The sequence below is a fragment of the Desmodus rotundus genome, chromosome 1, assembly GCF_022682495.2.
Source record: "Desmodus rotundus isolate HL8 chromosome 1, HLdesRot8A.1, whole genome shotgun sequence".
NCBI classification, from domain to species: Eukaryota; Metazoa; Chordata; class Mammalia; order Chiroptera; family Phyllostomidae; genus Desmodus; species Desmodus rotundus.
In genome coordinates this window covers 177,228,023-177,253,909 of record NC_071387.1, presented here as the reverse complement: position 1 = coordinate 177,253,909, position 25,887 = coordinate 177,228,023, and the positions used below count along the sequence as shown (strand labels likewise).

The 25,887-nt window shown below is 38.9% G+C and overlaps 1 protein-coding gene across 16 annotated transcripts in view; it reads right to left on the bottom strand.

The window, feature by feature from the left end:
• The window catches only part of PDE4D (phosphodiesterase 4D), a 1,245,374-nt gene that overhangs the window by 194,184 nt on the left and 1,025,303 nt on the right, over positions 1–25,887 (bottom strand). For all 16 annotated transcript variants that reach the window (XM_071219656.1, XM_071219665.1, XM_071219669.1 and 13 more), the window contains one exon: positions 2,240–2,431. In XM_071219656.1, the coding sequence (XP_071075757.1) occupies positions 2,240–2,431 (192 nt within the window). The remainder of the gene's footprint in view (positions 1–2,239; positions 2,432–25,887) is intronic.

The window sequence follows — 25,887 nt, the reverse complement described above, 5'->3', positions numbered from 1 at the left end:
CCTAGTAAGTGTTTTCATTGTGTGTGAATGATAAAATAAATGTCTTAAATTTCAAACCTGATAAAATGGGTTGAAAATTATAGAGATAGAGCCATTGGAAAAAGGAAGTTGTTTTGGGGTAAAGAAGAGTGGATACCATTAATACAAGGAATTAATGGTACATGCACAGTGGGACAAAAGTAAGTTTACAGTTGTGAGTACCTGAAACACAGTTTATTATTGTATTATTATTTATTGATTATTGTATTATTTCCCACATGAACAACTGTAAACCTACTTTTGCCCTGTCCTGTACAAGGTGGTTTGCATCTCCGGGCTCTGATCATTGGTTTGCTCTCTCTGCCCTCCTTCTCACGGACCTCTCCTTCACAGCTCCTCCTATCACCCCTGAACACAGGAGTGGACAAAAGTAAGTCTACTGATGACAACAAAGAACTCTGTGCCAAAGTGCGCTTGTGTGTGGCAAATAGACTACACAAAGGTGTACATAAGGGAGGCCCAGCAATTTGAGTATTTACAAGATTGTACCTAAGGGCACTGTGCCATTGTGACATTCTTTTGAGTTAATAAATCTATTGTAATAGCCATAACTTTTCCATGCTGACAACTGTAAATCTATTTTGCCCACCCCTGTATTTCCTCTAATAACTGGCAATATGCCTTCCATTTTATGGTGGAATCTATTCATTTCCAGTCTTCAGTTAATAGGTCTGCAGAGATCAATATGAATGGGAGATAGATTTCAGAATATTAAGGCAACAGCATGGTAAGGAAAAGGCAGAGAACAGGCATGGATCTCTGGGGGTGGGGGGACAGGAGAACAGGGAGATAAAACTTATCGAAGAAGTTTTGTTGCCAAAAAACACAGGAAAAAATACCCATTTCTGAAAGATAGTATAGTTCTGTGCATTATTACAGTAGATAGTGAGGTGCTTTTACCTTTAGTCCACAAGTACACAAATTAGAGCTTATATACATCTTTTCCACTGATCATTTGCTCTGAGATCTGTTATTCTATACATAGATTATTTGAAATCATGAACATTGTCTTATGGTTTTCTTATTTCTCCTGCAGTGCTTCAAACAGGGGCAGCTACACAATAAGAGTTTAATAATTCGCTATTTGAATTAAAAGATTGTAGTTTAGTCGCTCATTCCTGTGGAGGCTACAGCATTAATTGTAGTATCACTTTAGAAATGTCAATAAAATGGCAACTGAGAGCAATATGCTGTGGAAATGAGTAAAGCACAATTCATTTCTAGAGCCCTACTCAGACCTGCTGGAACACTTTGGTGATCTGTTAGGGTGTCAAGAACAACACTAGACCCTCAGAGGCCTTACGTAAGTTATTCTCTGTGAGATGAATTGCAACCTGTCCCAAGTTTTTGAGATGGCATCCTGGGAAAATGATGAGCGTTACTGGACAAATGCCTAGATGCAGAGGAGTGAGGTGGGGACCACCTCTATACACAGAGGTAAGAATTACCACAAATGACAGTGTAGGTTTTCAGTGAGAGTACGGCCCCATTTAGAAGCTTCCATAACTTAGAAAGCTAAAGAACAGGAGAGTAAACCCAGGACTGGGCTGCTGAGAAAATGAGCTAATAATCGTGCATGATCTGTGAACCTGCTTATCAGTTTTAATTATTTTCCAATCTGTGTCATCTCTTAAATGATATTCAGGTCTATCTAATGCTTTCTGTGCTTGCCTCCGGTGATTCATATTCCAAAAATGGCTTAATTTAGGCAACTCTGTGCACCTCACCATCCCGCCCCCCCCCAAATGATCTGGTAGACCAGTGGTAACATCTTTATGGCACATCAATTGAGATATATTTAAAATGCTGTCCACTCTAATGTCACAGGGATTTTCAAGCTGAATTTAAAGTTTTTTGACATATTAGAAAATATTCATGTGGCTGGGTAGCAAAAACTCAGTTCCAGCATGAGTATAAGCTAATGTTTTAAGTGTGAATGTTTCCATTAAAGATTTAATTCTCACTTTTCCCAGACAATGTGTCTGTGGGAAAATAAATGCTTCTTGTCAATAGTGACAGTGTACTCAAGTTAAATCTAACACCTATCTTGCGATCGTATAATTTCCCTCACCATTCCTTCTAAGTTTTAGAATGATGGAGGCAAACGAATAGAACTGGCTTTACGACATCATCAACTCCAGAGATGAGCTAACTTGACTTTCTGTAGAAACGCTTCTTCTCTTTCTCGCCCCACACTTACATGTCGCTGGCGATGGAGGAGTTCCGGGACATAGACTTTGGAGAGAGGTCATAGTCGCTGTCGGATCGATACAGAAACGACTCCCGACGTTGACTGTGGACAAAGTTTGCTTGGAGAATTAACCCAGATCCTGGGCTGGTCATGGGGTCCAAGGGACTCCGTCCCGCAGATGTGCCATTGTCCACGTCAAAACTGTGAAAGAAGAAGAGATGGCATTGCGGTGAACACATTGAGCGTTGACATTTTAGCGAAGGGAGCTCTCAGTTTAGGAATTGACAGTGGGGAAGTCTACAGCTGGTCCTGTTGTTAAAAAACAGTCATACTGAAATACACAAAAGTGAAATAACACAATGAATTCATACTCTTGTCTTCCTAAGCTTTGGGATACTTGATACTTTTGTTAACCAACCAGATACAAGACATAGGTCTCTCAACATCAGTTAAAAAGAAATCATTCTGAAAAGAAGAGTTCTCTTCAGTGTAGAATTTCTTTTAGGAGAAGAATAAACACATAGTAATTCACTAAATATTTGGGTTTAATTCGATAAGTGCTCATTGTATGCTTAATATCATCACTTCTCCAAACATGGGCTTCTCTCCCTTTCGTCTACACTTATATAACTGCTAACTTCTGTCGTATCTACTTCCCTCTATCGCCATGCCAACATATCAAGTCCACGGTTTCATCAACTCTCACTACAATTATAACAGCCTTAAAAATGAATCCATTTTCCACCCTGTACTGAGATTCTTCTTAAACTATAAATCTGACTACATCATTCATCAGTTTAAAACCTTTCAGTAGCCCACTGTTGTTCTCAGGATAAAGTCCACATTTCTTGGCTAGATTGACAGTCTTAGTAATCTATTCTCAACTACATTTTCCCAGCCTCAGCATGCAACTCGGTTACCGCGCTGTACCAGGCATTTCAGCTCCACTCATACTGAACCACCATCTCAGGCTACCATTACATAACCTTCTGTTCCTGCCTAATTGTTGCTCATCCTTGAGGAGTTAGCCTTCACTTGAAAGGCATAAGATGCCCTTCTCTGTGCTCCCAAGACACTTTCCCACTCCCTATCTGTAGCAATTATCAGGAATAGAAACTCTTACTACTGGGTCTCCTTTCCTAGACTGCGAGCTCTCTGAGAATGCAGGCTCTGTTCCTAGCACTTTAGAAACCTTTACCAAGTGGTTTGAATGAGTGAGTGAGTGAGTGAGTGAGTGAATGGCATCATGCTCAGCAATGCAGATTTTAGAGTTGAGGGAAAAAAGAGTCACACATGCGCAGTTTTTAACATCACAGCCCTATAATCTAGATAATCTTTCCACAGAGTGTTTTCTAGTCAAACATCAACCAGCACTAAAATAAAGTCAACTCACATGTGTTCTTACGAGAGGCGGGTAATAGCTCAGGAATGTGGTTAAAGATTGTTGAATGAATAAATAAATAAACAAATTCAAGTTCAGTTGTTACCAATATTTTTCCCATTGGAACCTTCATCCCAACTATTAACTAGCTAATTCCAAAACTTTATTTTACTTACTCCATTGGAATTATTAATAAATAGTGCTATGAGCCAAGCCAAAGTGATTAGAAGCCAAAGTGGAAGAAAAAGCTGGGGACTGGATGTCTCATGGCTCACCTACGAATCTATGACTGAAATGACTCAGTCCATCTAGTTTTTTTAAAAAAGAGGGAAAACTCATAATGTAGCTTTACCAGTCCCAAACATGGTTTCCAATTTAACATTTTCTTAGACTTCTATGTCTTTATAAATGCATTTATTTCGTCCTTAAAGGACAATGAAAGATCATCTAGTTGAACAGACTCATTTTATAGAGAAGAATATTGGCTCCTAGGAAAGTTGCCTGACCAAAGTTACTGAGCTAACTGGATTTAATCACCTATTGTTCATGAAGTTCTTCCAGCTCTGGTGTATAAATATGCAAACTACAAATGTGTGTTCGTAACTGACACCCAAACAGGGGCGTTCGTTGCTCCTAGAGAGGCACTTCATGTACGTGGGCCTTTTGGCGATCCTGAGGAAGGCCAACAGGGGAGAGGCACCTCTGTTCACTAAAGAGACATATTAGGGATCTCTGGCAAGCTCTTCCTGGGTTTGCCTAATTAAATAAGCATTTAATAACCACCTGATGTGACCACAATGAGATATAGAAACTGAAGGAGATAAGATTAATCCAGGCTGGGATATCTGAGAAGTCTTCATAGAAGAGGAGTATTGTATTCAAAGAGGGCATTTGAAGGTATTCAGTATACAGCTGAAAGATAAGCAAGAACTCTGGAGAGGAGGAGAAGAGATTTCTTTAGTCACAAAAGCTCGTCAGTGTGAGGATGACTTAATAGTGAGAATGCATAAAAAAAGGCTTATGTTGATTTCCCTTGAATATCAAGATGTTCTTACTGACTTATTTTAAATTTTATTGAATTTATGGAGGTGAATTAGTTAATAAAAGTACATAGGTTTCAAGCATACTATTATATGATACATCATCTGTATATTGCATTGTTGACAGCCACACCGCCCTATACGTGCATGTTCTCATTTGTTCTCACTGTTGAAGAAAATAAAAAGTAAGTACCCCTTCCTTGCTATGTATTAATGAAAATATAGGAGATAAAGGAGTATAATTTATAGTTTACTTTTCTTAGTTCAATTGAGTGAATATTGATATAACCCAAAGATGAGTGATTTGTGTTTTTTATTATTTTTTCCAATTAATTTAAGCAAGTCTTAACTTACAGAGACTCTCCACTACAAGGTTTATAACAAATACTGATAAATAGCTTAAAACAGTTAACACTTTGAAATAATATTACTCACTAAGACAAAAAATTTATTAATAAGTCATAAAAAGCTTAATATGGAATATTCTAAGAGCTTTGATATTTTTCTTCACAGGTTGTAATATTAGACATTGTCCACTAGATGGAGCTCATTTTCTTAAATAAGGAAACCTTATAAATAAACTTGAAGGCCTAAACTAGTTCTTAAAGACTCATGAATGGAAAAGGAGTTTAAGAAGCTGAAGCAGCACGGATGAACCTAAAGGGTGTTATGCCATATGAAATACATCAGACAGAAAGACCCATATAATTTCACTTATATGTGGAATCTAAAAAACAAAATAAACAAAGAAACAACATAGAAACAGACTCATAGATACAGAGAACAGACTAATGGTTACCAGAGGGAAGGCAGGTGGCAGCTGGGTGGAAAAGGTGAAGAAATTCAGTACAAATTGGTAGTCACAGAAAAGTCACAAGGATATCAATTACGATGTAGGAAATAGCATCAATAGTATTGTAATAACTACGTGTGGTGCCAGGAGGGTAGGGAAATATTGGGGGAACCACTTTGAAAAGTGTGACTGTCTGACTACTGTGCTGTCCACCTTGAACTAACACAAAATACCACTGAACATAAACTGCAATTGAAAAACAAACTTAAAAAGACTCATGACAACAACCTCTTAAATATTATCCAAAAAATAAAAACTAACAATTTATGGGAAGTGATTACTAAATATTGATGAAATTATATTAATCTAAAAATATTAATATTAGTGTTATAAACAGATTGAGAATGAAGATCTAAAATGATCACTGATGTTTTATTAGATTTCTCCTTGAAAAAAACAAAACCCTGAGAAACATTAATTGAATTTTTGTAACTAATAATCGAACACCTGTCATGTTGGGGTAAGGTCACAGCAGCACCGTTAATGGTCTGGGGAGTCACTCTAAATTTTGGTAGCAAGTTTTCTCAGAATGTAGTTTTTTGGAAGAGGTAGGTCCAGGGTCTGAGATCATTCGCATGGTTGATTTCTACTACATTAAATGTCCCTATAATCAAAATTCATTATCAAGAAAAAGTAATACAGTAATATTACAGAATCCCTAGGCAGAACCATTAGCAAATGCCAGTACTGGTGATGACTTTATAGAAAAACAGACTTTGCATTACAAAAGATTCAGTGAATAAACCATTATAGTTTCTCCTACATCCTTAGGTTAGGACTTGATTAAATACAGAGATTTAAACATAGCACTTCTGTGTAAGGCATTTAAATCTCATTAAGACAATAAAGCAACAGAGAAAAGGAACAAAACATCACATATCTGTATTAAATATTATAGAAATAATAAATTACTAAACTGTGTTATACAGGCACTCAGAGAATGTGACTTAGACAATGAATGTAGAAGGAGTTTAAGAAGCTGAAGGCTGTGCTTCTTTGAAGGGGAAATAAAAAATATCCAGACAGAGTAGAGTTGGGGTAGGGGCTATAGAATAAATGTTTCTGTCTCTCAAAACTCATATGTTGAATTCATATATAACCTTCCTAAACTGAACCAGGAAGAACTGGAAAATCTAAATAGACTGATCAACAGGGAGGAAATGGAATCGACCATCAAAAACCTTCCCCAAAACAGAAGTCCAGGATCAGATGGGTTCAGTAGTGAATTCTACTAAACATTCAAATAATATTTAATGCCTATCTTTCTCAACTCTTCCAGAAAATTGAAGAGGCAATACTTCCTAACTTATTTTATGAGGCCAACATAGCCCTGATACCAAAACCTGGCAGGGATAGCACAAAAGAGGAAACTACAGATCGATGTCTCTGACAAGTACGGATCAAAAATCCTAAACAGAATACTAGCAAAGTGAATACAGCAATACATTAACAAATAACACATCACAATCAAGTGGGGTTCATTCCAGGCACAAAGATGGTTCAACATATGCAAATTGATCAATATACCACATTAACAAAACAAAGGTAAAAACCATAGGATCTTATCAATACATGCAGAACAGGATTTGATATGATACAACATCTATTTATGATGAAAACATTCAATGAAATGGATATGGAAGGGAAGTACTTTAACATAATAAAGGCCATATATGACAGACCTTCAGCTAATACCATACTCAGTCGTGAAAAACTGAAAGCGTTTCTTCTAAAATCAGGAACAAAACAAGGATGCCCACTCTCACCTCTCTTATTCAACATAGTTCTGGAAGTCCTAGCCAGAACAATCAGGCAAGAGAGAGAAAGAAAAGGCATCCAAGCTGGGAATGAAGAAGTAAAAGTGTCATTTCTTTTGCAGATGACATCATACTGTATATAGAAAACTCTAAAGACTCCACCAAAAAAATTATTAAAAACAAAAACAAATAAAGTTGCAGGACACAAAATCAATGTACAAAAAGTCCACTGCTTTCCCATATACTAACAATGAAATTTCAGAAAAAGAAATGAAAAAAAATTCCTTTTGCAATTGCAACTAAAAGAAGAAAATACCTAGGAATAAACTTAACAAAAGATGTGAAGGACCTATATACTGAAAACTACAATGTATTTTAAAAGACATTGAAAAAAACACAATGAAATGGAAAGATATTCTATGTTCATGGATTGAAAGAATTAACAGAGTTAAAATGGCCATAGTACCCAAAGCAATACAGAGATTTAAAGCAATCTCTATCAAAATGCCAATGTCATTTTTTAAAGAAATAGAACAAAAAAAATCATCAGATTTGCATGGAACCACAAAAGACTCTGAATAGCCAAAGCAATCCTGAGAAAAAAGATCAAAGCCAAAGGCAGCATAACTACCTGACTTCGAATTATACCACAGAGCCATGACCAAAGGAACAGACTTGAGAGCCCAGAAATAAAACCATATACATATGGCTGAATAATTTCTGACAAAAGAGCCAAAAACATACACAATGGAGAAAAGAAAGCCTCTTCGATGAATAATCCTGGGAAAATTGGATAGCCATATGCAAAAGAATGAAACTAGATTACGGTTTGTCTTCATGTACAGAAGTGAATTCAAAATGGATCAAAGACCTAAATGTAAGATCGGAAACAATAACTTATATAGAAGAAAACAGGTATGATCTCATGGACCTTGGTTGTAGAGAACACTTTCTGGCTTTGAATCCAAAGACAAGGAAAGTAAAGGCAAAAATAAATGCATAGGACTATTTTCAACTAAAAAGCTTCTGCACAGCAGAAGAAACCAATGAAACATAAAGGAAGCCAACTGAATGGGAGATGATATTTACAAATAACAGTTCTGACAAGGGGTTAATATCCAAAATATATGAAGAACTCATACAACTCAACACTAAACAAACAATCCAATTAAAAAATTGGCAGAGAACCTGAACAGACAGTTCTCCCAAGAAGACACACAAATGGCCAACAGATATATGAAAAGACGTTCTACTTCACTAGCTATTAGGGAAATACAAATGAAAACTACAGAGAGATACGACCTCACACCTGTTGGAATGTCTATTATTAACAAGACAGGTAATAACAAGTGCTGGAGAGGTTGTGGAGAAAAAGGACCCTCATTCACTGCTGGTGGGAATGTAACTGGTACAGTCGTTGTGGAAAGCAGTATGGTGGGTCCTCAAGAAATTAAGAAGAGTTACTATGACCCAGCAATCCCTCTTCTGGATATCTACCCCCCAAAATTGAGAACATTTATTCTCAAAGATATGTGCACCCCTATGTTTATTGCAGCACTATCATGGTGGCCAAGACATGGAGACAACCAAAGTGGCCTTTGACAGAGGACTGGATACAGAACATGTGGTGCATATATACAATGGAATACTACTCAGCCATAAGAAAAGATGAAATAGTGCCATTTGTGACAACATGGATGGACCTTGAGAATATTATGCTAAACAAAGTAAATTAGTCAGAGAAAGCTAAGAACCACATGATTTCCCATGTGTGGGATATAAAACCGAAACTCATAGACACAGACAACAGTATGGTGGTTACCTGAGAGGGAAGGGGATTTGGGGGGGGACAATAAAGGGTAAAGGGGACAAATATATGGGAGATGATCTGACTTTGGGTGGTGGGCACAGAATAAAATATACAGATCATGTATCATATAAATGCACATTAGAAACCTTTGAGATCTTATTAACCAATGTCATCCCAATAAATTTAATAATAACGAGAAATGTTAGAAAACCAGACTATATCCTTGTTTGCTCTGGGTAATAATACAAAATTAGAGGTCCCAACAACCTCGGTGGGACTCCAGTGACTACAATGAGCGGAAACAGCCCTTTAGGCCTTAGGGCTCTAGCCACTGGGTGTGCCATGAGGATTTCAACTTGCAGCTGCATTGCTATTATTTTCTTGTGCCCAAATCTCCCGTGTATATTGAAACCCATGCTGTTGGTTATGGAACGAAATTTATTTTGGTGCTTGCCACGCAAGGTGGGGGCTGGGGAGGTGAGGATGCTTTACCCTTGAACTTAATAGAAGTGTAACCAAAATCAAATACGTACTAAAAAAGTATTTTTTGTCTTTATAATAGTGTTTTCACTGTTGTCAATATCATACGGCTATGAAACCTGCTCCTAATACTAGTGATACTTCCCATTCATGTTTTCCTGAGGGTCTAATAGTGTCTTCGGAGTAATGAAAACCTGCTTCTCCAAATTCCCCATTTTAATATTTACTTTGTTCAGATTATCTAGAGATGAGACTATAGAAAATAGTATCTTACAGTGACATGTGCAAATGGCAGTCTTTCCCAATCAATACAAGTCTGCATCTCAAATTTAAATAGGATACTGAGAGAACATAACATTTAGCCAATTTAGTCAATCATGTGGGTAAGTGAGGTATGCATATTAGCTTGCATAAAATAATATATTTGCACAGAGGCCTAACATTAAGAATGAACATTTTACCCTTTATTTTCACACATGGATTATATAAATAAAAGCCTGGAACAAAGGTGAAAAGGTATATGCTTTTATTTATCAGTGAAAATATGTGATCGCTAGAAACAACATTGGTTTCTGACTTGTCAATGACAGCCCCAAGTAACGTAGGGCAATGAAGAGATTCAAGATGAAAATGATAGTGGGAGTTTGGACTAGAAACCAGAAGGGACAAGCTAGACTTGCTTAGTAGGTTTTTGCCAAATGGGGTAGTAAAGGTCAATTTTCTCTGAAAAATGTTTATTAGATTTAAAATTTTTAAAGCCCAAACCAAGAATTTCTTTATTTGAAGTTTATAGGTTACTGTTTTTTCATGATTATCTTAAAGGCATCTTTTTTAACTGAAACTCTGCTTTAAAAAGGGTATCAGATGGGCCCTCATGAGGGACTGTGGCGCTGGGAGTTAGGGCAAAGCCTGCAGCCCGCAGATTGAGGTCTGCATTTGCAGCAATCTCTAGAAATAACGAACAGTTCCAGAGTCATATATACATGCGCATATTTAACTTGAATATATGCTGACAGTGGAAGCTGTCTGTTTCCACAGTTGTTGGTAGCCCTAAGTTTACCTGAAAATTTCATTCGGGCTTCACTGTGATTGAGAATAAAGGAAGCAAGCATGTATTCCTTTCGCTTACATCCTGCGTTCACTTGTGGATCTCAGAGTAAGGGTATGGATGGGAAGAGCGGTAAAGCGCATGTCTCCTGGCTGGGCTGGACCTGCCTGTCAGATGCAGCCCCCGAGGACTCACTCGGTTGTATTTTCCTGCCAACCATCTGCTCTCTGAGACCGCATCTAAGCTATTATATTTCCAAAATGCCGCTTCCCTCAAAACCTGGCTTCATCAAGCTAAAACCCAAAAGGGGGAAGCCTTTGTTAACGGGGTGGGGGTGGGGTATTTCTGCATTAATTAATTAATTATTTCTGTGTTACAGAACAGCTAAAGTTGCTTTGATAAGCCCAAACTGGAACACTGATATTTAATGGTGGGCCCCTTACTTCTCCCCACCCACACACTTACTCTTTATACAGCAGAGTGAGCCCATTAAAACGTAAATCAGGTCCCTGTGAGTTCCTGCTGACCATCCTCTGACGGCTTCCTATTTTATTCGAAGTAAATAGTGTTGGGCCCAGAGCGGGCCGTCCCAAAATATCCCTCCGCGTCATATTGATTACCTTGAATTAAAGTTACAAGAAGGACACCTTAACCCTCCCTTTTCTCCTTGAATGCAGGAAACAGGTCTTCCCTGTGAAGGTGCCCTCCTTGCTTGAGGGGGGTTAAGAGAGACACCCTTATTGCTCAGGTGAAGGAATCCAGGGCAGAAAAGCTAATGTAAACAACACTTGTTTCTCCTCTACGAAATTTATGATCCAAACCCAAACTTTGTTTAGATTTCTCATTAATGAACAACCAAACCTAAGTGTCTTTGCCCTTTATCATCTTCACAAATGTACTGTTTGTCTAAAAAGTATAACAAGCTGGCTGGCTCATCATTTCTTGGAGCATCATTTATAATCTCACATGTAACATATTAACTGGGTTTTCTCCCACTAATCCGGTTTTATGCCAATTTTATTATTTGCCCAGCTGTAAGAATCAGAGATAGGTGGGGGCAAACGTCTCTCTCCCCAACAACACTAAGCCCTCACAGGGGCTCAGGCCCGCCATAGTGATGCAAGCCCCTGAGGCCTCTCCAGTCTCACCGTGCCTGTCCCTGGTCCCTCTGGCTCACTGTGCCTCACTCAGCCTCTTAGCCTCTGGCTGACCTTTGACCACAAGTGTATGTATCCTCTGCTTGGAATATTGTTTACCCAAGTATCAGCCCACTGTCACCTTCACTGTGAGACCGTCCCAGGCTCCTCTATTTAAAGTTGTCACCCTCATCTTCTAGCCTTTTCTAGCTTCCCAGTGAGAGACCACTGTGCACTGCTGGTGGGAATGTAAATTGGTGCAGCCACTATGGAAAACAGTATGGAGGCTCCGCCAGAAATTAAAAATAGCACCACTCTATGATCCAGCAACCTCGGTCCAAAGGAAATGAAATCGCTATCTTGAAGTGATATCTGCAACCCCCCCTTGTTTATTGCAATATTATTTACAATAGTCAAGACATGAAAACAACCTGAGTGTCCATGGACCAATGAACAGGTAAAGAAAATGTCACACACACACATACATACACAATGTAATATTATTCAGCTATAAAAATAAGGAATTCCTGCTGTTTGCAAGAACATAGATGAAACTTGAGGGCATTGTGCTAAGTGGCATAAATCAGAAAAAGTACAACAGATACTGTATGACTCACTTATATGTGGAATCTAAAAAAGCAACTTGTAGATACAGAGAACAGATTGGTAGTTGACAGGGTTGAAGGGTGGGGGGTGGGAAAACTGGGCGAAGGTGGTCAGAAGGTACAAGCTTCCAGTTGTACCATGAGTGAATTCAGGGATATAAGGTATGGCGTGGTGACTACAGTTGATGCTGTATTGTATATTTTAGAGTTGCTAAGAGAGCAAATTTCAAAAAGTCTCACGGCAAAAAAAGAGGTGTCACTATAAAAGGTGGTAGATGTGTTAGCTCGCCTTATTACAGTAATCATTTTGCAATATATATAAAAATATATATTTGTAAAATCACTACGTTGTACGCTTACAACTTACATAATGTTTTATGTCAATCATATCTTGTTTGAAAAAGCTGAAAAAACTAAGTTGCCATTAAAAAATAAAATTGCCACACTGATTTCCTCACCTTTCTAGCCTCCTTTCCTTTGTTTTTCACCCCAGCATTTATCAGCCTGCTAAACTTTGTTATTTTGTTATCTTACCCTTCTCATTGGATTGTAAGCTCTACAAATGCAGAGATTGTTATCCATTTTGTTTATCCATTTGTAACATATCCCCAGCACATAGTAGTTGCTCAATAAATATGAATGCATTAATGTCATCAGATGCAGCACTACTTACTATATCCTGGTTATTATTTACCATGGTTACCTGTGTGGCTTTACTTCTAATGAAGGTTATTATTATTATTATTATTATTAAAATATTTATTTTTATTTTAAAAGATTTTATTTATTTATTTTAGAGGGGAAGGGAGGGAGAAAGAGAGGGAGAAAAACATCACTGTATGGTTGCCTCTCACGCGCCCTCCACTTGTGACCTGGCCAGCAACCCAGGCACATCCCTGATAGGGAATGGAACCAGCAACCCTTTGGTTTGCAGGCCGGTGCTCAATCCACTGAGCCACACCAGCCAGGGTTATTTCCTTTAAATTGTTGTTCTATTACAGTTGTCCCAATTTATCCCCGTTGCTCTCCTCTACCCCACCCTGCTCCCACAGTCAATCCCAACCCTGTTGTCCATGTCCATGGGTCATTTATACACGTTCTTTAACTAGGCCCTTTCCCTTCTTTCCTCTGGCAGAAGGTTATTGTTTTTTATTTTAGCTAGGAATCCCCTTTTTTAAACACAGAATCTTATCAACTAATGAGGTTCATTAGTTTGTTTGAGGAAATTATCTGGAAAGGCACTTAGAAAGCTGGTGTGTTAAAAGGCATTTTAATACAGGTTATTTTTAATACACTCCTGTCGGACCACCAATCAGCCAAGGAATCAGGGGGGGTTCCAGGTTTCATGGCACATGAAGGTTATGTGATTTGGGGAGTCTGCTTTAAAACTAATGCAAAATATTCTTACTTTTGCCAATTTTACAAAACTTATGACTATGTGAAGCTGCTATTACCCCTCCCTCGTAGAGCTTGGCAGGGGCCTAGGCCAGCGAGGGGGCTGCACTTGATGTTCATGGTTTCACAGGGAACCTGCGCTGGAGACCCTGCGGGACAGGAGAAGCAACGGCAGGGCTGGAAGTGGAAATGCAGCACCATCCCATTCCCTAAAAGGTAAATTTTTATAGAGCACAATTTTTCTTCATTCTTTTTCCTTCTCACTCTTTTTTTTATAGCCCTAGATTTCAAAGCTTACTCATAGTTTTCAGAATTTTTCTTGCTATTTATACATGTTTATTCTTCCAGAACAGTGATTATCAACTCGTCCTAGGGAAGTGGGGAGTGATTCCACCAGGTAGGATATTAGTTTCACCTTGAAGGTCTGAAGGATGTGCTTCAAACCACACCTATCTCCACAAAGATTGTGGTTTTCTTTTTGAGGAGTGGGTTTTTAAAATGTGGTTCTCAGGCTCACCCCTAGCTATTCATGTATTTAGACTTATTAAGAATTAATTTCCAAATGGCTTAATTGAGTGAATAAGAACTATTAGATTATGAATCCTTTGTGAAAATACTTCCCATTTAAAATAATATATATTAAGTAGATTAAATAAGTTTAGGCAACATTATAACTAAAAACAAAAACAGTAATAGTTTTACAATTGCCTCGAAAATGTGTAACTTAAGTCTGCTTCTTTTCCACTAACAAATATGAAAACTCATACACCATGTTTTTTCTGGGTCTGGACTCTCCCTCAAACAGGTCAGGAAAAAATTCAGATGCCCTACTATTATATCTATTTTGGAAAAGTGATATTACTTAGTTTCTAACCTCAATGATCCAAGCACATGGGTTTTTCCACTTTAATAGGGGTAAAAGGGAACACAAAAGAGTTTCAGAGAGCTATGCAACCTGAATTAGATACCATTTCTTCAGTCCCACCAAGGTAAAATAAATAATAAGAATATTACCCTATGATTGCCTTAAACAATCAGTTTCTTCTGCAAGTCTTTAAAAATATACCATGGAGAGTAAAAATGAAGATGTAAACAATCATACCAAACAGCATGTATCTTGTTCTGTTCGGGCACATTAAGATTAGCTTTCCTCCATATTTCATTTCTTTAAATTTATTTATTTTTGTTGAATTTATAGGGGTGACATTGGTTGGCGACACCATACAGGTTTGAAGTGTACAGATTAATAAAACATCACCCGCACGTGCATCGTCCTTCCATCTCCCCAAGCAAAGTCTCTTTCCATTCTCCGTCCTCCCCCTTTGCCCACCTCCACCTCTCCCCTACCCACCCTTCTCTCTGGCTATCACCACACTGTTGTCTGTGTTATATATATAATTCATTTTCTTAATCCCTTTGACTTCTTTCATCCAGTCCCTCAAACCCCTCCCCTCTGACAGCTGTCAGTCTGTTCCATGTGTCCATGCCTCTGTTTCTATTTTGTTCTTCAGTTTATTTTGTTCATTAGATTCCACATGTAAGTGAGATCATATGGTATTTGTCTTTCCCTGACTGGCTTATTTCACTTAGCATAATAATCTCCAGGTCCATCCATGCTGTTGCAAAAGGTAAGGTTTCCTTTTTTTTGCAGCTGAGTAGTGTTCCGTTGTGTAAATGTATCATAGCTTCCCCCAACCCCCCACTCATCTACTGATTGATGGTAGCTTGGCTGTTTCTAGATCTTTTGGCTATTATAAATAATGCTGCAATGAATGTAGGGGTGTATATATAATGGGTGACCCAAAAAACCAGAATTATCTTCTGGAGGGCAGGCCCCTTGTAGTACAGGCTTCCCCCACTAGGTGAGTGTTCTAGGAACCCATCTGTATCAGTGTATCAGCTGGTGCTATTGTGAGAGGCTGAGTTGGGCTTCAGTAAATTCTTTTGAAGACTCTTTCAGTGTACTTGCTCATTTCATATGGGTGGCTTACCAGTGCACCTGCCCACAACACTGAGTGTTCAGCAGTTTTTGACCTAAAACAGCATGACCCCCCCCCCCTGCCACACCCTCCCTATGCACTTACCTCACCCCTGAGCCACTTTTTTTTGTTTGTTTGTTTCCCTGGATGAAAAAAGTCCTCAAAGGGAAACGTTTTGGCAAAGTGGAAGAGGTGAAACAAAAAATGGCAGAAACACTAAAAGGAATCAAAATCTACAAGTTCGAAAACTGTTTTGAGCAGTGGGGAAAAAGAGTCTAGATAGGTGTATTGTATCAAATGGAGAGCACTTTGTAGGTGACTGAAGTTGAAACATGTAAGAATAAATACACAATTTTTTATAAATAAATTCTGTTTTGTGGGGGTACCCCCTCATATTCTTTTGAATGTGTGTTTCAAGTTTCTTAGGATACAAAGTGGGATCGCTGGGTCATTAGGCAGTTCCATTCATAATTTTTTGAGGTATCTCCAGACTGCTTTCCACAGTGGCTGCACCAGTCTGCATTCCCACCAACAGTGCACAAGTGTTCCCTTTTCTCCACATCCTCGCCAGCACTTGTTGTTTGTCGATTTATTGAAGATCGCCATTCTGACAGGTGTGAGGTGATATCTCATTGAGGTTTTAATTTGCATCTTTCTGACACTTAGTGACATTGAGCATTTTTTCATGTCTATTGGCCATCTGTATGTCCTCTTTTGAGAAGTTTACTACAAGGCCATTGTAATTAAAACAGCCTGGCCCTGACTGGTGTGGCTCAGTTGGTTGGGTGTCATGCCACGAAGCCAAAGGTCACCACGCCAGTTCAGTTCCCAGTCAGGGCACATGCCTGGATTGTGGATTTGGTCCCAGTCCGGGCATATGCAAGAGGCTGTTTCTCTCTTACATTGATGTTTTTCTCCCTCTCTTTTTCCCTCCTTTCTCCTCTCTCTTAAAATACATAAAGAAGAAATCTAAAAAAAAAAAAAAAAGAACAAACAAACAGCTGGTATTGGTATAAGAACAGGCATACAGATCAACGGAATAGAACAGAGAGCCCAGAAATAAACCCATGCCTTCATGGTCAATTAACATTTGACAAAGGATGCAACAGCGTACAGTAAAGACAATCTCTTCAATAATTGTCATTGGGAAAATTGGACAGGTACATGCAAAAAAGAAACTAGACCACTGACTTACACCATACACAAGAATAAATTCAGAATGGATAAAAAAATTAAGTTGCAAAACCATAAAAATCCTACAATAAAACAGGCAGTAAAATCTCAGACATCTCTCGTACCAACATTTTTGCCAATTTATCTCCTTGGGCAAGAGGAAAAAAAATAAATGGGACTGCATCAAATTAAAAAACTTCTGCACAGTAAAAGAAACCATTAACAAAATGAAAAGGGAACCCGCTGAATGGGAGAACATATTTGCCAATGAAACATCTGATAAGGGGTTAATTTCCAAAATACATAAAGAACTTATACAACTCAACACCAGCAAGACAAACAATGCTTGTGAGTTCTGATATTGGATGAAATATACATGCTTACAAATTACCCTTCAGAGGTTTTAAGACATTGGGACAGGCTGCTAAAGAGGCTGTGGGGTCTTTTTCAACAATGATATTAAAGAGTAAAGACATTTTTCATGTTTCCTTGAAACGGCTTTGTATACTATCCTCACGGAAGACAAATGATCTTGGAAAAGCACAGAATTTAATAATCAGGACCATAAACACAGCCAGCTCTGTTTGCTGTCTGTCAAATTTGGTTCTCCACTGGTTCCTGGGCATGTAAGAAATCTCCTTTGCTACGTTTCCCTTGCAATTAGATTTGACCATGTCACTGAATATGAGCCGCTTTCAGGACTGGCTCATAACCCGCATGCTCATCTCTGCGCTCCTTCTCCGTCCGTCAGCTGGATGCCAAAGGTGCTGCCGCCACGAAGGACGGTGGAAACACCAGACGGGGCCCCTGAATGAGAGTAAGGAGGAGAGCCTCCTTGTCCCCCTTGCACCACCCCACACAATTATATTATACTTGATGAAAAATGAACATATTTTTTAAGACACTTAATTTTAGAGGTTTATTTGTTAGTACGCAAATGCTTAATGCGTTACATTACACCGAACTAAATTGGCAGTGCTGAAAGTATATTAAACTGTCAAACAGTTCACATTCAATGTATCTCTGGACTAAAAAGAAAAATGTGCCCCAAGATGCCCAAGTGAAACCTATTATTTCTTCAATTCTACCATTTTCACACTGGGTTTAGCTTCCACCACCCCAACCCCACCATTTTCTTTGCTTACACGTATTTTCATTAAACTATTTCTTACCACCTAAGTGCTGAAGAAGTGTTAGAGGGTAAGTTCACAATTATTTCACAACTGTGTGTGAAGAGTGAAGCCAGTCCGCTCTATGATGCCTTGGTGATGGTCAGGGAAGTCCTAAACGCTTTTTCTGGGTGTCAGCCCGAGCATGACCTCTTCTCTAAGAATCTCCACTTGCAAAGCGATGTCATTGCTGATCTCCTTTGCTTAGACATTAACTGTGTTTACAGATTTCAGCCATTAAAATTCCTTTCATTTTTATGCAATGATATATCTCAAATATTTGGATGTAATTATCCGTTTGTGCCAACTCATCCATTTTCTGGAAGAGCAGCTCAAGCATGAAGCTAACACACGGATTTATCTCTGGATCACAGAGGAGATATAGGACTTGGAGTCTCCTTCCCCCAGGATTCGGATCCACGCTCCATTTGAGACAAGAGGTCTCAGAAGTGTCAGATCAAACTAGGCTTGCCTTAGTTAGAGTGGGACTCCAGACCACATGAAGGTGCACATTTCTAGGAGTAGGGACCAGAGGTTATGGGAAAATCTAGAAATATTTCATAGCTTGCCCAAATTAGGAATAAAGCAACTCTTCACATTTTCTTGTAGTTTATTTGCAATGGGAATAGGGCTGAGTTGGTTCTTCAGACTGGGAATGCCGAAGGCCCTTCCTGTTCCGAACTCAGAGATTAAATGCACTTCTAGTGCCAGGTGTGTTTCTTTCCAGGAAGCAAAGGAAGTTACCTGGGTGTTATCTTGGCTACAGCATCTGAAGTACTGGAGTGGCATTCAATTTGTTCTTCCCTTCACTGAGCTTCAGTGTATTTCTGGTATGAGAAGCATTTTGCTATCACCTTAGAGCTAAAACTCAAATGATCAATATAGCCTGAAGATGATGGCGTAGGTCATGGAAACAAGTGTATCCATTCCACAAAGGGTCCTCAACCACCTGCTATTCCCTCTCAGACACCGCTGTGAGGGAATGGAGTTCATTCAAAAGACACGCAGGCTGTAGCAATTGCATTGAGCTTCTGCTTCTAAGTTAAAATGGGATTTATTTCCCCTCAGGACACCAAATTCATGGTGAGACTGTTTATAAATCCCATTAACTTGCCAAATTCATAGTTGAGAAAAATGCGTGATAGTTTTCTAAATAAATTTGATTTCCCGTCATTTCGAGTTGCAAAGCGACGCCATTGCTGACCTCCTTTGTTTAGACATTAACTATGTTGTCAAAGTTCAGCCATTGAAATTCCTTTCATTTCTACGCAATGATATATCTCAAATGTTTGGATATAATCATCTGTTTGTGCCAACTCACCTATTTTCTAGATAAATTCTGATAATTCAACTGTGTGCATTTGTCTTTCTTTTTTCCTTCTGTAGAATTTATTCTGTATAATCTTGGCTCCTATTTTTGGATTATTTCCCAATTATATTTCTTTTTAAAAATGACTTATGCTTTTTAAATGAGGAGTCCAAAATGGTATGTGAAGTTCTGAGTACAGTGTAAACAAGGCCAACCATAATGGGACAGCCTTTCAGCCCAGCAAAGAGTTCCCTAACTGGCTACGGACGGCCATACCAGGATACCCAGACAGACACAGCATCTCCTAATAGAAACTACAACTGTTTTGATTTCTGGCCTGTAAAATATTTAGTACTACACTGTACCATTATGGTATGTAAATAGGACTTTAATCTCCAGCCTGCCTGTATAAAACGAGTACCACTGGTAGATCTTTTAATTTGAAATGTACTTACTTTTACAGAATATACATCTTATAAAATAAACTCTATTCTTTTTCATCCTTTACTACAAAAATCTAAAAAAGAATAGACGTCAGTTTTTAAAGCTTAGTTTGGAAGGGAAAACCCCTAACATGACTTCATACTTTGCTGACCTTTAAAATTTAATTTTGACCAAATTTTGAAAAGGGCAAGATTGGCTATGCTTCATGAAATCCAAATCAGAGTTTTTTTTATAAGCATACACTGAATGTAGAATCCTTTTTTGTTTTTTTATCTTCAGAACTTAAAAAAATTGTAAAACATGTCTTTACCCTTCTCTTTCTTTCCCTGCAAAGTTAAGAACTAGAAAATAAATTTGACAAGAGGAAAAAAAATCCAAACCACATCTATGCTTATTCTGCTCTTGGCTTCTCTGTACACAGCTGTCCTTTAAACTTGCAATGTAATTACGAGTTTGAATACCATGTTTGCCACTAATCCCACTAACGGACTCGGCTCCTCAGGCCACATGGAAATAATCTGTCAGGGCGCCTTGGGTTCTTTGGCAATTGGCTGTGTCCATGAGCAACATCTGGGCCTCTAATGATGAGCTGGACTATGGTGACCTATCCTCTGGAAACAAAAACTAATCTTCCCCAAAGCCTTTCCTCCCCAGCCTCTCACAGAGCCCTCCATTGCTTCTGAAGCCCATTCGTAGCTATCGTTCACTGGAATTCACTTAGTGACCCTGGGCTAACAGGCAGTGAGGGTTAGGGATGGAGTGGATTCTTATCCTCATTTGCCAAAGAGGAAACTGAAGCTAATGAAAGAGGGCAATGTTGGCCTAGAGTCTCATTGATGTAAGTGACTCAAACCCAAGTTTCCCGATCTTTGAACTAAAGATTTAAATGGGAGATTGAACAATTGGTTTTATTTTAATTTAATAAAGCTTGAACCAAAGACACATTTTTGTTTTAATATCGCCTATCAGAACTCAGATATTATCCAGCTGCCTTGAGCACATGTTCAAAATCTTTGCGTAAAACATGACATTTTGCTGGAATGAACGGATGTGTTTACTTGTCTCTACATAATGGTATGACAAAAACTTGAAAGGGATTATAGTAAGGGTCCTCCGCTTTGGGAACCTTGTCTAATCACTCCAACCACACTGCAATGCTGTGTAAGTGTTCGGTCCATGTTTAATAATACTTGAGGGGAGATATAGCCAACAACTTCTCCTTTGTAAGCTTATTTAAATACATTACAGACAAGCTCTGTAAGACAAAGGGGTTCCTATTTCATATTCTAAGGAGTATCTGAGAAAAAAGGAAAGTCTACTTTTATAACTGAAAGATAAGAATTCACCCTGAGATAGAGTACTGGGTTGGGAATTGGGAGCCTGGAGTTTTCGTTCAACTCTGCTACTAACTAGTTCTGACTTTGGCAAACCTCTTGAATTTTCTGTGACTTAGTAACTTGATCAGTAAAATGAAGAGACTGACTATAAGTCATTCTCAATTACTGATCTGCACACTACTTGAAAAAGCCTTAAAAATACAGGTTCTCAGGCCCCCTTTTGGATACTCCGAGTCAGTAGATCTGGGGTGGGAACCAGCCCCAGATTTTTTAAAAAGCTGTCCAGGTGCTTCCACGTGCTGTCAGATTGGGAACACTAGATTTTCTGATCTCTAAAGCCCCTTCCAGGTTTAACGTTCCTGATTCTGGCTGCGTGACACTGAACGTGGCTCATTTCCTGTAGCCCATGAGCTACGGAGGCACGGCAGTCAGAGCCGAAGCTGCTTTCAAAGCTGTTGTCAGACCCTCTGACTTCCAATCTTATGGTTTCCCTATACTGCCTAACAAGGCGTTAGCAGAGAGCAGGCACTCAATAAATTACCACGCAGACTCCTAGGTGTGCCCCTGGCCCTGAGTCCTACTGCACTATGCTCTGTCTACACTGCTGGTGAGATTTTGTGTATAGCTGAATGGAAAGAAGGAGGGGAAGAAGGGTAGAAGGCAAGGAAAGGAATGAGGGAAAGAAGCAGGGCAGAGATAGCTTGGGTTAGTGGGAAAATGTGGTTATGTTACTTCCTTGAATAACTACTCTTGCCTATAGAAGCAAGTTAAAATCCTTTATCATGGCATTTAAGTTACCTTGAAATCTGGTCTCAACTCCCTTCCAATCTCATCTCTGGTCCTTTGCTCATGCTAGTCTCACTGTGTGGGGTTTTCAGGAGATGACGTTTCACCTGAGCCTCACCTGCTTCAGCCCATGAAATCTTTCGTATTCTTCAAAGGTCCCATGTGCTGATCGATGTCTCATATGCTTCCAGCTCATTCTCCTGTAATGCTAAATAACTTTATTCATGTCCTCAATAAAGCATTATCTTGCAAATGGCTTTAGAATCATAGCTCCCCTTATTAATTGCTCCTCCCTAGCTATTTGAGGCTGGGAGGCTACATAGCGTTCACTGACTTTAATGTCATAATAAAAGTAACATTTACATGTGCTTTACCATTTACCAAATACTTTTACATCCATTATTTTATTTACCCTTAATAACAATTCTGTGAAATACATATTATTGTCACCCCTTATGTTATGAATGATAAAACTGCAACTCGAAGAGTTTGAAGTTTTAGATCCTCTGACTCCCAATCTTATGCTTTCCCCATACTGCCTAACAAGGCATTAGCAGATAGCAGGCACTCAATAAATACAAATTAAATGATGACGTAAACAAATGGGTGTTGCGAGGAGGCAACGTGGTGCTGTGGGAAAAATACCATATTTCCCAGACTATAAAGCACACTTCCCTCCCCACATTTGGGAGGAAAATGGGGGTATGTCTTACAGTCCAAATGTAGCTTGCCTGGCTTGCTGGGTAGGGGGCAGGAGGCGGTGGAGTGGGGTCACAGGAGGCAGGAGCAGGACCACATTTTTTGCTTCAAAATTTCCCCCCCTATTTTCCTCCTTCAAAACCTTGGTGCATCTTAAGGTTTGGTGCGTCACATAGTCTGGAAAATATGGTAATGGTCTGTGGTGACAGAGCAGCGCACCTTTACATCTTGAATCTGCCACTTGCCAATTGGACAATGTTGGGCAACTTTGTCTAAGCTTCTGTCTCATCAATTATCACTTGAAGAAATAATAGCACCCTCATAAAGGTGAGTGTGTGTGTGTGAACTCCATAGTATTAAATTTATAATGTACTTTCTCTAGTGTGTGCACAGAGCAAGGGCTCATTATATGCTGGCTTCGTTACTTTGGTGAGAGGCAATCATTGTATTATTAATTGTGCCTGAGTTCCATGCATATGCCTGTGGAGGGTACCTTCATTCCTAAGAATTTACGCCCCCCCTCATTTTCAAGGAAAAATATTAAGAGGCACTCTATCGTCATGGTTAGGAACACATGGTTTAGGCTGCCTGAGTTCAAAATCTGGCTCTTCCTCCTTATTCACCAAGTGAACTTGGCCAAGTTATTCAAGTTCTCCATGCCTCAGCTTCCTCTTCCATGTAACCAGGAAAACAGTATCTAGCACGGAGTCTGGCATGTGACCAGCACTATGTAACACCAGGAATTTCCTGTGTCATGGACGCCCTTAGCTAATAAGGGGCGTGCTGAACACAAGGAAAGGATATTTGCCAATTGTGCTTCTCAACCAAATGTTGATAACTCTTGTAAAACAGGAACCCAAAGTAACACTGTCACCTTGTCATTTCCGTTTGGATTAATAGATGATACTAATTAATAAGCAATTGGACAATAGGTGGTAACATATCTATATAAAAAATATGTGGGAGTGTGCATTTTTTTCTTATGTATTTATAAATGGAATAAAAAAGTCAGATAAATTTTGGTGAGCAGCTCAGGTTACTACTTTTGAAACAGTAGGTTATTACTTTCTTACTTTATCTGAAATAAAATCTGACCCTTGCTGTCCCTAGCCCCACCATTGAACAGAAAAAACTGAAAGGAGAAAAAGGTTGCCATACTTTAGAAACTGTTCCTTTGGATCAGTTATTCCTGTTGCATGTTACATTAAAGGCTCTATTTTACCTGAGAAATCTCATACACATTTTAAAATTGTAAAATGGAACTTCCTTTTGACCAGGCAATTCCACTGCTGGGTTATACCCTCAGAATCCTGAAATACCAATTCAAAAGAACCTATGCACCCCAATGTTCATAGCAGCACAATTTACAATAGCCAAGTGCTGGAAGCAACCTAAGTGCCCATCAGTAAATGAGTGGATCAAAAAACTGTGGTACATTTACATGATGAAATACTACGCAGCAGAAAGAAAGAAAGAAAGAGTTCCTACCCTTTGCGACAGCATGGATGGATCTGGACAGCATTATGTTAAGTGAAATAGGCCAGGCAGTGAAAGACAAATACCACAGGATCTCACCTATAAGTGGAACCTAATCAACAAAACAAACAAGCAAGCAAAATACAACCAGAGACACTGAAATAAATAGCAAACTGACAGTGATCAGAGGGAAGGAGGGTGGGGATAATAGGGGGAAAAGGAGAAGGGTTTTCAGGAACAACTATAGGGGACACATGGACAAAGACAATGGCAGGTAGGATTGATGGTGGGAGGTGGGGATGGCTGGGGTGGGAGGAGTGCTATGGGAAAAATAGAGACAATTATACTTGAACAACAATAAAAATATTAAAAAAATAAAATTGCTATACAAATATTGTAAAAACAAAACTATATGCTACCTGTAATACCAAATGCGTAATGTGTAAATCAGGCAAAATGTACTAATCTCTCTTATTGTCCAGTCTTAAATATAGGTAAGAGCATGTAGGTGTGAAGTTAGAGCAAAGGTGTTTTTGACTCTAAGTGGTAAGTAACGTGAGATCAGTGTCCTTGGGAACAGCTAGACACCTGAGTTATTTATTGCATAGAGTTAATGTTTTGTGGTTTCTACTGATGTTGGGATTACCTCAGAGAGATTATTTTTGGAATGGTAGAGATTAAGTTGCTTTGGGAAGGCCAGGTATTTCTGTTACCAAAATAAATACCACTTAAGCAATGGCCAACAAGGGAGAGGAACCACAAAAGGAGGGTTTCCCCCATCTCTTTGTTGAATTACTGTTTGGTAAAGTAAAGTAGCACATAATTTGGGGTCCAGCGTTTCAATCTTCCTCATGTGGTCTGTATGTCAGTGCTGTGACTGCTCTGTGTTGATGGACCTATGTCTCCCCCTCGATGCTTCAAGCTTTGGCTGAGGTCCCTGAGAGAAAGTGTGGTCTTGATCATCTTTCATAGCTTTGCTGACACTGATTACTCAGCCCTGCTCTCCCTGACCACATTCCCCAACAGCATTCGAGCTGATATGCTAGCAACTTCCAGAGGCGAGACCTCCCACACAGTCCTAGTGAGTGACTCACCGTCCATGGGGACCCTACTGTCCCTATTCTATGGGCTTTTTCCCAAGGGTAACCCAATAATAACAATAAATAATAGAAACAGAGAGTGCACTATTCCCAGTACCATTATTACTACGTTGGATAAAGAAACCTTAGAGAAGTGAAGTAACTTGCCTGAAGTTTGTGTTTTTATCTATGATGCTTCATTGCTTCTGTAGGATCCAGTGGTCCTTTATTAAAATATTAGTGCAGCTCATCAAGACTAGGTCCCCAAATGCTATTTAGCTCCCTCAAGCATCAAATCCTAGCAGAAACTACATGAGCTTTGGAATTAAATCTGATTCGAATATACTTCCTTCCTTGTCAGCTCTGGGACCTTCAGCAAAGCTACTTAGGCACTTTGAGCCTGGGATTCTACTTTTGTCGAAAAGGGATTATGAAGCGCTCATCTTTAAAAAACCAAAATGGGCCAATGAATGATAAAGCACCTAAGACAGTGTTTTAAAAGTGGTATGATTATATATATTTATATATATATAAATATATACAGGGTCCAGCAGAAGTAATGGCTGCTTGAGTGTGGTTGTCAGGGTAATGATATGGGTGTAATAATTTATAGTTTTAATTTGAACATTTTGCTTAAAATGTCATATGGTGTGCTTGAGTGTGATATGTTATAGAATTACATGCTTATGATTTTGTAAGGA